The sequence below is a fragment of the Melitaea cinxia genome, chromosome 19 (genome assembly GCF_905220565.1).
Source record: "Melitaea cinxia chromosome 19, ilMelCinx1.1, whole genome shotgun sequence".
Classification (NCBI taxonomy): domain Eukaryota; kingdom Metazoa; phylum Arthropoda; class Insecta; order Lepidoptera; family Nymphalidae; genus Melitaea; species Melitaea cinxia.
Genome location: NC_059412.1, coordinates 12,486,117 through 12,498,876, shown reverse-complemented (window position 1 = coordinate 12,498,876; position 12,760 = coordinate 12,486,117). Strand labels below are relative to the sequence as shown.

The window sequence follows — 12,760 nt, the reverse complement described above, 5'->3', positions numbered from 1 at the left end:
TTATATTTTGCTGCGTTATTTTAACAAATTTATTCTATCTGGCAACGTCGGACTCACGTGCATCGCGAATTTTCGGGCCACGTCTCACGCGTGGCTCTCATTGGTTGTCTTGTCGCCAGGCACGCGGCGAGTCGGCGCGGCGCTGCCGGCCGCGTTTTGATTGTCTCGGCGTGGATGCCACGGACGGTGTGCGTGCTTAGTGTTTTTGTTTTAGATTTTTAATTACGACGGGCGACGCAAAGATCCAAATACAACATACATCAATGTTAAGGTAAGTTCATTAAATGTACTCTACTTAGTTGGCATAGTTGGAGATATAAATAGGATACACGGCTACTCACTTGTAATTTTGTACGGAAAGTGGGTGTTTGACCTCAACGTTCATCGTTCGTTCTTGTTCATCGTTTAGTGATGAAGCTGCTAAGGAAGCAGACGTTCCATGGAGCACTTTCAAGCGTTACCCGGGAAATGAAGAGTATTCTATAAGAAAAATGGGACGCCCTTATGCACTATCTTCAGATTTAGAGTTAAGGCTTTACAATTATATTATAGAAATGCAAGAATTGGGATTTGGACTAACTGTTTACCAAATTAGAAAATATGCTTATGACCTTGCTGAATTGGCTGGTCGGGAGAACTTTTTGCCATCAGAAAATCGCGTAGCAAGCAAATGGTGGTGGAATAGCTTTAAGAGTAGGTATAATTTTTGCCTTCGTGTGCCAGAAAATCTTCCGGCCTACAGAGCTTCTATGGCTAATGAAGTGATGATTAAAGATTTCTTTTTGAAACTAGATGATCTTCTCACTAAACTTAAAATAAAAAACAAACCCAATTTTATTTGGAATTGCGATGAGACTGGATTATCATATGTGGTGAAATCATCTAGAGTTGTTACCGGCATTGGTAAAAAATATGTTTATAAAAGATCCTACGCTGAACAAGGTCAAACTCAAACAATGTTAGCATGCATTTGTGCAGATGGAACATGGATTCCTCCTATGATAATTTTTAAAGGTGTTAGGTGGAATGATACACTTAAAAACGATGCTCTTCCCAACTCACAGTGAATGATATTTTAAAAACCCCCAAAGCATTAAAACGTCTAGAGAGGTCAAGAAAAAGAGATTCTAGCGCGAAGTGCTTAACACCAACAAATGAAAACGTACAAAACAGCCTTCAGCCTCAGCCTTCAACGTCGGATAAATCTGCTCAAAAAGCACAAAAAAGTAAAATAGAAGTTGATTGGGAGTGTGGTTTATGTGAAGACTTATACTCAACTGATGTTAAAAAAAGGAATGGAGCCGAGTGGATCCAGTGCTCATATTGTTTGACGCCATACCACGAGAATTGCGCATGTATCGAAGATACTGACCTCGAAGCACAGCTGTATTGTAGATGTGATCGTTGTATTGAATAATATTTCTAAATTTCTGACTATGTTTACAATTTCTAAAATATCACCAAATTTCCTCTCTACTATCACCAATCTACCAGACGGTGTCGCCAACTTACCTAAGATTACTTGTATGTTCGTTTGTCATTTATTATAAAAAATATTATATTTTTGTTAAGTCTTCTAAATAGTTAATACAAATAATAAGTAAAGTAATAAAACGAAAGTGATTTGTTAGATTGTTGTTGAATACTTTTATAATTCGTATGTTTCATTTTTATCACCAATATACCTTTCCTTACCCTATATGGCTTTTTTTCTTTGTAGGGAATATGGATTACGAAGAAAACACAGCCGATATAGCGCTTATTTGGCAACACTTCCTTCGAGCGAAAGATAAGAACAGTGCAAAATGCAAAATATGTAATAAAATACTAAAAACTTCGGGTGATAGTACTAGCACACTGCACAAACATTTAAAAAATGTTCACGATAAAAAAGTTACCCTGCTTTCATCAACAACGCCAGAACCGTCGACATCGAGTACTCAAAATATAATTCCTGAAAATACAAATCCACCTAGTAAAAAAAAAAAAACTAAATTGACGCAATATTTCGGAATCAGCAGAAAATCCCTCACTGGAAACCAGATTATCACGAATTATATCATTAGATGGTATAGCCTTCCACACACTGACGAACTCCAAAAATATTAGAGAAGTTTTTGAAAAAGCTGGATGCAAGATACCTAAGTCTGCAAACACGATTAGGGAGATAGTTATTAAACATAGTGAAGCTAAAAAACAAGAACTTAAGATGGAAATAGAAAAAATTTTGCTTGAAAGGGAAATGTTTGCTGTTTCATACGATGAATGGAACTCAAATAGAAATAACAGATATTTGAGCTTACATCTTCATTCTTTGGCCCTTCAAATTTAAAAATCTAGGCCTCGTTCGTGTTCATGGATCTTTACCAGCACAAAAATGCATTGCTGAAATTGAGAAAAAACTCAAAATGTATGGAATATCTTTGGAAAAAGACATCGTTGGACACACCACTGATGGTTGTAGCCTAATGGTAAAAGTCGGAAAGCAGCTTACATCAACAGCTTTACATCAACTCTGTATAGCCCACGCTATCCAATTGGCTCTGCAAGATGTGTTTTATAAAAAAAGTACAGAGGAACCAGCCGAAACAGAGGAAATTTTTGACGTCGAAAACATTGGACATCAGCTCGTTAGTGACGATGAAGACATACCGTTATCTGAATTTGCCAGATTGCAGCAACGAGAATACTACGAGAACTCAGATAATAATGACAATATTTTCGGAAGTGAACCTGCAGGCAGCTGTGAAGATGATGAAGGTGGCGTTAAATTTATTACTGAAACGAGAGATCCTGAAACAGAAAGAAACTCGCCATCAAATTTCAGATACTACGATTTGCTATCAAAAGTGAAAAAAGTGGTCAAGATATTTGTTAAGGAACAGACAATGTTCTTTATTATTATTCCTCGATCCTGCCAAAATAACTAACAATATTCAAAAACTCACCTACTAAAAATGACGATATATTACAAAAATACGTTGTTTCTGAGTATGGCAAAGAATATCCTTTGGTGTTAGATGAAGATTTGGAAGTGTTCCCTCGGCCAACGTCGGATGAAATGTGCGCAGGAATTGTCAAACTGTTGCAGAAATCTTTCAGAGTACATGAGCAAATTCAGGAACAAGACAAACAACAAGATAATAGCGAGGCGAAAAACATTCCAGTTGCATCCACATGAAAAAAAAAGGAGCTTGATAGTGAAATACAAAAGGCCGTCAGTATTGAAAACTGTAGCAGACAGAGACACGAACAAGACTTAATCACAACGATCAAAATAGAAATGACCTTATTCGAAAATGGCGGTAATCGAGGGGAAAACCTTACTTTAGCCTATAAATATTTGACAGCTATTCCACCAACGAGTGTAGAGGCGGAGAGAATTTTCTCTTCTTTCTCTTTCACTTCTTTAAGCGACCGCTCCTTAGATGCTATAAGTTTCCTACGGTCGTATTACCAAGAAAAAAATGAGGCTACGAAAATGATTTGATTCATGTTTTGATAAGCAGAAATATTTTTATTAGATTTAAGCAATTCACAAATTATCGTGAATTTGAAAAGCTGTTGATTTTACTTTATGTTTCACTTAATGACCCAGTCATGTTTTTATTTTAGAGATCTTGTTTGTTTTGCAGTTATTTAATTAATAGGTTTAAGTTGATCTCAGAGGTTATAAATAATATCGTTAGCTTAGGCAAATACATTTGGTAATAACCAAGAAAAAATGAAGCTTTTGATTATATTTAATGTTTATTGAAGTGCAGTAATATTCAAAGTTCTTTTTTTGTTTTGCAGTTTGCAGTTAATGTATAAGGTTAAAGTTTATATGTGATATGATAACAAGATAGTTACTGAGCTGAGTTTGTTTCAAATTATTTGTTTCATATAATTTAATAATGTTGATTTTATAAGACTGATAAATGATAAATAAAGAGAAGTATTATGATTAAAATTTTATTTATTTATTAATTTATAACCATTTTCTGCATACAAAACAATACAAAAACGCAAGGCACGTAAAATAAAAGACACATCAGGTACGTTTACAGTTACTTTTGTTTTATTTCGTAATTTTTCCGTGGTATTACAAAAGAACCGGGTAGAACCGGGTTACCCGGTTCTGAGCTCGATTTGGAACCGGGTTTCAGAAACTTGGAACCGGACTCGGTTCTGCATGCCCTAGATAAGACCGCCTTTGTACACTGTATTTTTATTTGTAATATATTATTGTATTGATTGTTGTTGTGTACAATGAAGAGTATTATTATTATTATTATTATGTTAAGAACAGTTGAAATTTACAAAACTATCATATAAATCAAGAACATTTGAGAGTCTGTTGAGTATAATAAAAGTGCCGTCAGGGTAAGACATACTCCTATTTGCAATCTACCGATCAGCATTTACCAACAAAGTTATATTTATGAAAGATTTACAAAAACACATTACGAAATTTAGCGATAAAAGAAACTTAATAAAATAAATAGGGGGACACTAATATCGACATCAAATCCAGAACAACATATGTAAATTCATATTTGGAAGTACTCTGCGAAGTTGGATTAGCATGTGGAATTACTAATTACACTAGGATTGAACTTCAGCTAAATTGATATCAAAATTTCATTAGATTCACAACTCACATCCATATTCAGTGGTGCTTGACATCTTATTGGCTGACCATTGTGCGTATATTTTTACCTGCGTTGATGAAGCTCCATCAGGGTATAAAAAGAATATCAAAAAACGCAAAATTGGTTTCAACTTACTCTGTTACAGATGCACTTGAATTTTATGTAAATAATTTGAAATTACCTCAATTTCAAGGTTGTAGTCCAACTGCACAATTTATAAGGATTTTAAATAATGTATTAAGGCCTGTCGGCTATTAGGGCATGTCGGCTATTAAGGCCTAAGTGTCAAAAAACGTACGAAATATAGTAGTTGACGATCAAGGTTACACTCACACTTGCATAGTGCGTATACAAGTCACTGCGAAGCGGCGGACGCGCTCTGTTACTGCCCCCCGCGCCAGTGTCGCCGACAACATTCTAAGGAGCATTCACGCTGCTCGAATTATTAAAATTGGCTCAGGTAAAACGTAAATAATTTTTGAAATATCATACTTACATACAAGTGTTGACTGTCTTTTTATTAATTAGTGTATGCTTGCCCTACCTCACCATATTAAGTGATGTGTCGTGATCGAAATTTTATTTATTTCGTTTTCTTTGCGCACGTGGTCGGCGGATATTAAGGCCTATAAAATGTTGCTATAGGCCTTATTATACTCGCCGCGTTGGCGCAGCGGTCACACCACTGGTTTGTGGCTGTTGCGGGTTCAAACCCCGCACATGACAAACTTTTGTATTGGCCATACAGATGTTTGACACCAAGAATATTGCGTCGATTGGTTTATAAATGTGAAAAAATAGATGATAGTGATAGTGCCAGACTTGCAGGTAAAAACTGGTTTAAAGCTTTCATGAAAAGACACAGTGAAATATCGGTCAGAAGAGCTCAATTCATGAACCCAGCTAGAGCCCAAAAACTCAATAAATTTATTTTCAATGACCATTTTGAAAAATTGAAAGATATCTATGATAAATTTGACTTAAATGATCACACCGAGAGAATATATAATAGAGAGCAAGAGAAATAGGGGCGGGTTATAAGTTTTATTATTGCGGCTGCGATGGGAAAAGAAATGGCGTAGGTATAGTGTTAGACAGAGAGCTCAAGAACAAGGTGATGGATGTGAAAAGAGTGAATGATAGAGTTATTGTAGTAAACTGTTGATGGAAGACTCGGTTTTAAATGTCGTTAGTGTGTATGCGCCGCAAACGGGATGCGATGACAGTATGAAAGAAAGATTTTGGGAGGATTTGGATGCGGTAGTAATGAAAGTACCAGAATGACCAATGAATACCAGGGGACTTTAATGGACATGTGGGAAGGATGAATGACGGGTATGAGAGGGTGCATGGGGGCCGAGGTTACGAAGTTAGGAACCGAGACGGTGAAGCTCTACTTGAAGCAGCCTTGGCCTTTGACTTAGCAACAGCCAACACATTCTATCAAAAACGGGAACAACACCTTATCACATACCGTAATGGTCTACACTCTACCCAAATTAACTACATTCTTTTAAGAAGAAACAGGCTAAAATCGGCCAAGGACTGCAAGGTAATACCGAGTGAGAGTCTCGTCTCCCAGCATAGGCTACTGCTCTATATGCGGCCACGCTGGTTTAGAGAATGATTGATTCGGAAGATTACTGATAAGACTATTCATTATTATTACTTTCGTATTGAACGTGAATTCGCTGTTTATTGCTGATGCTGTTATTTGTATAGAACCCTTGCTATTATTTCCTTGAGAACCTAGTCCAAATACTACGCCTTTGCAACGACGACGGGGCAATCGCAGTCGCTGCGCTGCATTCTCAGTGATGAGAGATATCTGCGATCCTTGATCAATAAGCGCTCGCATGGTGTGCTGCGTACCATCTGCAGCTGTTACTTTTATTAGTGCTGTTGCAAGAAGGATTTCCGCTGCTTTCTGCTGTGATACGTTAACACTGTCCGAGTGGCTGGCTTCTGTGTGTGAAGAATAACTGAATGCGTCATGCAGTAAGGTGTTATGCATTTCTGTACATTTGTTACATGTCTTTGTTGAGATGCATTTGTTTCCCTTGTGATCATATAAACAGTTAGTGCATAGTCGTAGGCTATAGACAGTCTTTAACTTCATGTCATTTGACATTTCTAAGAATTCTTTACAGTTGAAAATGCCGTGTTTCCCTTTGCATTGGGGGCATTGTAATGCTGATGAAACAAGTAACGATTTAGAAATATGTTTGTTCGGTTGATATGCGTTGTTAGTTGAATATTTATTGTAATTATAATTATTTTGCTGATTCGGTTTCTTTGTATTAAATGAAGAATACTGCGAGGTTGATTTTTGCGCAATACTATCTTGTTTTCGTTTCGAAGCTTCTAGTGAGGTAAATTTTATTTCTAAGAACTCGAAAAATTCGGCCAATGTAGGTAATTCTCTCGGGTTTTTTAAAGACTCTATGTAATCCTTATGTGTCTCTTGGTCAAGGTTTTGAGAGAGTATATGAACCACTAGCGGGTCCCACGTAGTGATGTCGACTCCAAGCGACTTTATGGCATTCAAGCATTCATTTGCAGTATCGTGAATTTTCTTTATAATTGCTGCAGTTTGAAGTGACATTGTTGGTAAATTCAATAACATATTGATATGAGAGCTGAATATTAACTTTTTGTTGTTATATCTGTGATTCAGAATATCCCAACAAATTTGATAGTTCTCTGTACTGACGTTTAAATGCTGTATGAGTTTTTCAGCTTCCCCTTTGACCTTGCTCTTTAAGAACTGCATTTTCTGCGCATTGGACATGGAACGGTTTTTATGAATCGTTTCTATAAATAGATCTTTAAACGAATTCCATTTATGATAATCCCCGTGGAAGAATGGTATGTCCATAGTTGGTGTTGATTGTGTTCTAAAAGATGCTGACCACATTTTTTGATTTAAAACTTTCTTGATTTCGATATATTCCCGCTCGTAAATGTTAAAGGAACGCTCGTATTCTTTATCTTCTTCGTACAGTTCACTGTCGATCTCCCAATGCAAATTGTCAATATAGCAAATTGTTAATATAGCAAATTGTTAATAATTGTCAATATAGTCAATTGTCATGTACGGTGAACGACCGTACATTTGCGCCAACTGTGGCAGTGAAATTGTTCCACCAAAGAGCAGTCAAAGAGACAGTTCAATATCTTAGCATTCCTGGAGTGCAGTATGAGGAGCAGCAGGGGGAGAGCTCTGGGACATCATCAACCTCCGGATCAGCAATTAAGACTCGAAGAATCACCCATGCTATTTGTTGTCCTTTCTTACCTTCGCTCCACCCTATGACAAGCTTGGGTGCTATGCACATTCACTCTATCATGATTTTTGTAGCTATAAAATTGGATGACATAATTCACAAGAAAGAGAAGAATTTCACAGGCTTGGAGGACCTGATAACATATTATAAAGCAGGATATTTATCCCCAGCAACACCAGAAAAATCCGGCTCGAAGGACCATAAAGTTGTACGGTGTTCCACACAACTTTAAATGATAGAAGAAATGATATATAAAAAAGTTTATTGATAAAATAAATGATAGTTAAAACATGATAAAATTGCTACTGAGTGCACACGCCCGCGAGGCTATATGTGAACTGAACTTATTGCTTAACATACAAAAAAATTAATAAATTTAATTATAATATAAAATGCCGAGTTGGCGCAAATGTACGGTCGTTCACCGTACACTACTCCTTATAGACCAGCCTAATATTACAGTGTAGAAAAAAAAAAACCTTACACAAATCAGAAATTACAGAACGCAAAACCGCAACATATATTTTCTTGATGAAACATACATCAACGCCAGAAACCATGCCAGTAGATGTTCGCAATCATCGTCAGAATCCGGAATTCATGCTGATATTGGGAAAGGACGGCGATTGGTAATCCTCCACGCTGGATGTCAAAATGACGAAAAGATAATCATATTAGATAAATTGTTTTCGGAATTCACAGCAGAGAAATGGCAGAGATGCAATGATCATGCCCAGAAAAATGAAAATGATTACTGGAATCGCGATAGTAGGTTCGATAATATTATCGATTCATTTATAATAAATTTGCAAGACTCGGATTCAAGTTCCAATGACGATATGGACGATGAAGTTGAAACAGAATCTATGTTAAAATAACTGAAATACTTATACTAATATCTATTTGTTTGTAATTATAGTAAATTTTCAATAAAACAAATCTTCAATTTCTGAAATTTGTTAAAATTCAGGAGTAATTTAATTACATGACCGATTAATAATAAAACTTGTGGATTATATTGGATATTTTTCATTTTATCACAAAAACAATAATTATGGAGATATCATTCAAATGTTCGCTGATGTCAATATAAACATAAAAAAATTCAAGTTGAAACAGGGTAATTCAAAAGGAATTATTTGTATGGTTGTGAACATTTCTTCTAGTGCACTCAATTTGCACCAAACAATTATAATAGAAAAACAATACTTACTGCCGCACCCAGAAAGGTTCATTAAATAAGTCCTGATTGGTACTTAAGTAGACAATTTGGCTACAATTCTAGATACAGACTATTGGCAAATATCCATGGCATCACCTTCCAATTTCTGTAAAGATAGGTTACATTTTAGTAACTGCCAGTATGAGTAGTTCCAGTAGGTACTAAATAGGTATTATCATTTACCAGAAAAGTCCCTGTATCAAAGTATCGCAATGTTAACAATATCATTATTTCAGGAGCAAACGGCAGACTTCTCTTCGTACGATGACTCAGGATATGAATAATCGCGGCAATACTGTCTTGGTCCTGTTTCTTTGACCTTCTTGCATAATTCACAAACTCCACATAATGCCTTGGTGACTAGGAATCCAAATTATATCAATAACAAAGCTATATTAAAGGGTCTATATTTTTTGTATTCGATAAGGCAGCGAATCAGAAAAAAACATGTCAGGGGTAATTTCTCGGGGATATTTGTTAGCCATGTCTAAATTTATTTTATATGCCAATTTTTCCAAGGTGGAAGTGAAGAAGGACAATGACGTGAAAAAAGTGGTGGAAGATCGAATTTAATTTCTTTTAAATAGTTTTTAACTCATTTTAATGGGACAGAAAGGGATTGACGTAAATTATATTCTGTATCTGACAATAACAGGGATTGATTCAATATATTTCGTGTTTTTTATTTATTAGTGTTGCTGAAACATTTATTTTTATTATTATTGTTCAATAATTGTATAAAAAATATTTTAGTAATGTACACAGATGCTAGTTTAGTGTGTCAAATATATCATTAAATAAAATTTAAATAGACAATTATATGTTATGACTATTTTTTTATTTCAGATCTACATACCTACACGGAAGAAGTTCCTGCTAAGTCATTGAACAAAAAGTAGATTAAGTTTCAAATGCTTTTGGCAAATGTAATTGATAATTTTCAATTTCATCAGACTTAAAAAGTGATTGCCTACTACCTGTACAAGAACGATGCGCTACGCACACTTTGCATTTGATTGCCAGTACAGATTATAAACAAGCAAGGTTAAAAAATAATATTTATAAGAAACTGCATGATACGGCCTTAGCAAAGTGCCAAGCACTCAGGAACTTATGTTCCAGATCAGCAAAAGCGTGTGAAACATATTTAGAGATGATAGGAAAGTTCTTCATGTGCAACTCGATGAAATTCTTATTACAATTCCATATAAGATCTTTTAGCAGTACAGAACAGTCTTAGTGAAACTATAAAGTGTTAAAATTATCTCCATTGAAGGAAAATAAATTTCACTTCTTAAGTGAATATGTGGACTGTTCGAAGCCAATAGCAGAAGCTATTCAAAGCCTGTAAGGAGAAAAAGACACTTATTATGGTTATCTGTTACCCGAGCTAGTAAGAATTCAACATGTGATCAAATGTCTTAGGACGGAAAATCTAAAATACTGCGGCTCTCTGCTAGATGTGACTGAAGAAAACTTAAATAGACGTTTAAAAAAAAAATCTGTGACCATAGGTAGGATAAGTGCATTTTTGCTCAATATGACTAATTAATATAGAAATTATCTCTAAAAGATGCTCTTTCATATGGTCATATCAGGATAACTACATGCAAAATATTACTGCTGTATTGAATACTAATCAGATTATGATAACTTTTATATTTCAAATTTTGTCTTGATCATATTGCGATAAGTGATTTTAGATCTGACCGGAAGGAGAACGCGCTTTTTATTGATCAGAATATGACAAGAGCACACTTATCAGCTTATGATGGTGTTGTATCGTGATATTTTCGCGTACCGCACACTTCGCAGTTTATTGTTAGTTTTCGTTATTTCGCCGGTGAAGCAACATTAATGTAGGTTATAATTACTGTTTAAATGATGAGTGCTCGCTGTAAGAAGTTGTTGGAGTTAGCTATGGGGCAAGAAGATTCAGAGGTATGTTTAAATTATTTTTATTGTTATTTTATTGAAAGCGTGTCAGTGTTCCTTGCGAGAGTAAGTAGGCATTTTAGTGAGCACTATTGTAAAAATTGATATGACTGCTTGGGCCTAGTATATATTTTATATTAAATTAACTCTGAACAAAAATAATGACCGTTAACTTAAGTAGGTAATTGTTCAAAATATAAAATACGGGCATCGAGGCCTCACTTTTTTTTCATTTTAGGATTTAGTTGTGAAACAAAGTGTGAGAGATCCTACTCCATTAGTTCAGCAGGATATCTTGCAATTTCTGCCCGGCCCGTCAGGTACTCCAGTAGCTCAGAAGGATATTTTGCAATCTTTGTCTGGCCCGTCAGGTAATCGAGCTTATAGTTCTGATCGTACTTCTCTCGGCGAATATTATAGTTCTGATGACAATGTGCAGGATTGTACTTGGATTCCTGCTGGTACACATGACGAACACGTATCATCATCGTCATCTAGCCAGACATCTACCCCTAGAAGTATTGGGAGCATTGCTGTCTCAGTATTGATTTCTCTAACACAAGATGACGTTAGAGGAAAAAGGAAACGTGGTGTCGGTATGATGCAAAGAAAACTACGTAAGGAAAGAACAGAAAAAATAAAAAACGGGGAAGAATACATAAATCAAGCGGGGAAAAAAATATTGGGTAAATCTGTAGGTGTACTATAAGAATGCAGATTAAAATGTAAAACTAAATTTACAAATGCACAATTACAAAGAGTTTTTACGGATTATCGCACTATGGAAACCAGAGATATGCAACGTTTACATTTGAGTAATCACATACTATGGACACAGCCAAATAGAGTTAAACAGGTTGAAAACAAAAAGAAAAGGGAAGTATCTGTAGAGTACTCCATTGAAAATGAAGGAAATTTAGTAAAAGTTTGTCAAAGCTGTTTTCTTAACGTGTATGTTGAGAATCGTGGTTTTGTGAATGGCATAATTAACAAAAAGAAAAAGTCAGCTACAGGTATCATTGGACGGGATGAAAGAGACATGAGCCAAAAATTAAACATTCAAATGAAGCAATAGACTATGTACGTAAACATATTTCTAATTTCCCTGCATACGAAAGCCACAATTCAAGACGACACACTACGAAAAAATACCTTGAGACTGGGTTAAATTTACAAAAAATGTATAACTTATACCTAGAACAACATACCATGGACAACATAACTACAAAAGTAGCTATGTTGTCCATGATATGTTGTCAGCCTTTCTACATATAGGAATATTTTTAATACATTCAATTTAAAATTTAAAAAGCCACATAACGATACTTACCATACTTGTGATACATTTGTAGTAAAAATAAAAATTACAATAAATGACACTGAGAAAATGAAGCTACACGACGAACACGTCGCTCATCAGGATAAAGCAAATTTCCATTACGAATGTAAATCTTTCGATAAACAACGTGCCCAGTCTTCAGGGAATACTATCGTTGTCGCTGTGTGTGATTTACAACAATGTCTCGCTACACCATACTTAAATACTAGTGTAGCATTTTACAAAAGGAAGTTATGGACATTTAATTTTACAGTCAGAAATTGTAACACAGGGAAAACTACTTGTTTCATGTGGCATGAAGCTATTGCGCAGCGTGGTGCCGACGAAATAGCATCTTGTCTAA

General features: G+C 35.4%; 1 protein-coding gene across 1 annotated transcript; it reads right to left on the bottom strand.

Annotated features, from left to right (window-relative positions):
- Positions 1-6,222: 6,222 nt before the first annotated feature.
- Positions 6,223-7,972, bottom strand: LOC123662763. The gene is made up of 2 exons (XM_045597563.1): positions 7,874-7,972; positions 6,223-7,650 (listed from the first exon to the last, which is right to left on the bottom strand). The coding sequence occupies exons 1-2, from the start codon at positions 7,970-7,972 to the stop codon at positions 6,223-6,225; spliced, it is 1,527 nt and encodes a 508-aa protein (XP_045453519.1).
- Between the last annotated feature and the right edge of the window lie 4,788 nt (positions 7,973-12,760).

Coding starts and splice junctions, on each gene's coding strand:
- LOC123662763 (XM_045597563.1), bottom strand. CDS start 7,972: ATGTGCATAGCACCCAAGCTTGTCATAGGGTGGAGCGAAGGTAAGAAA. Junction 7,651..7,873: donor TCTTAATTGCTGATCCGGAG/GTTGATGATGTC, acceptor TTGCATTGGGAG/ATCGACAGTGAACTGTACGA.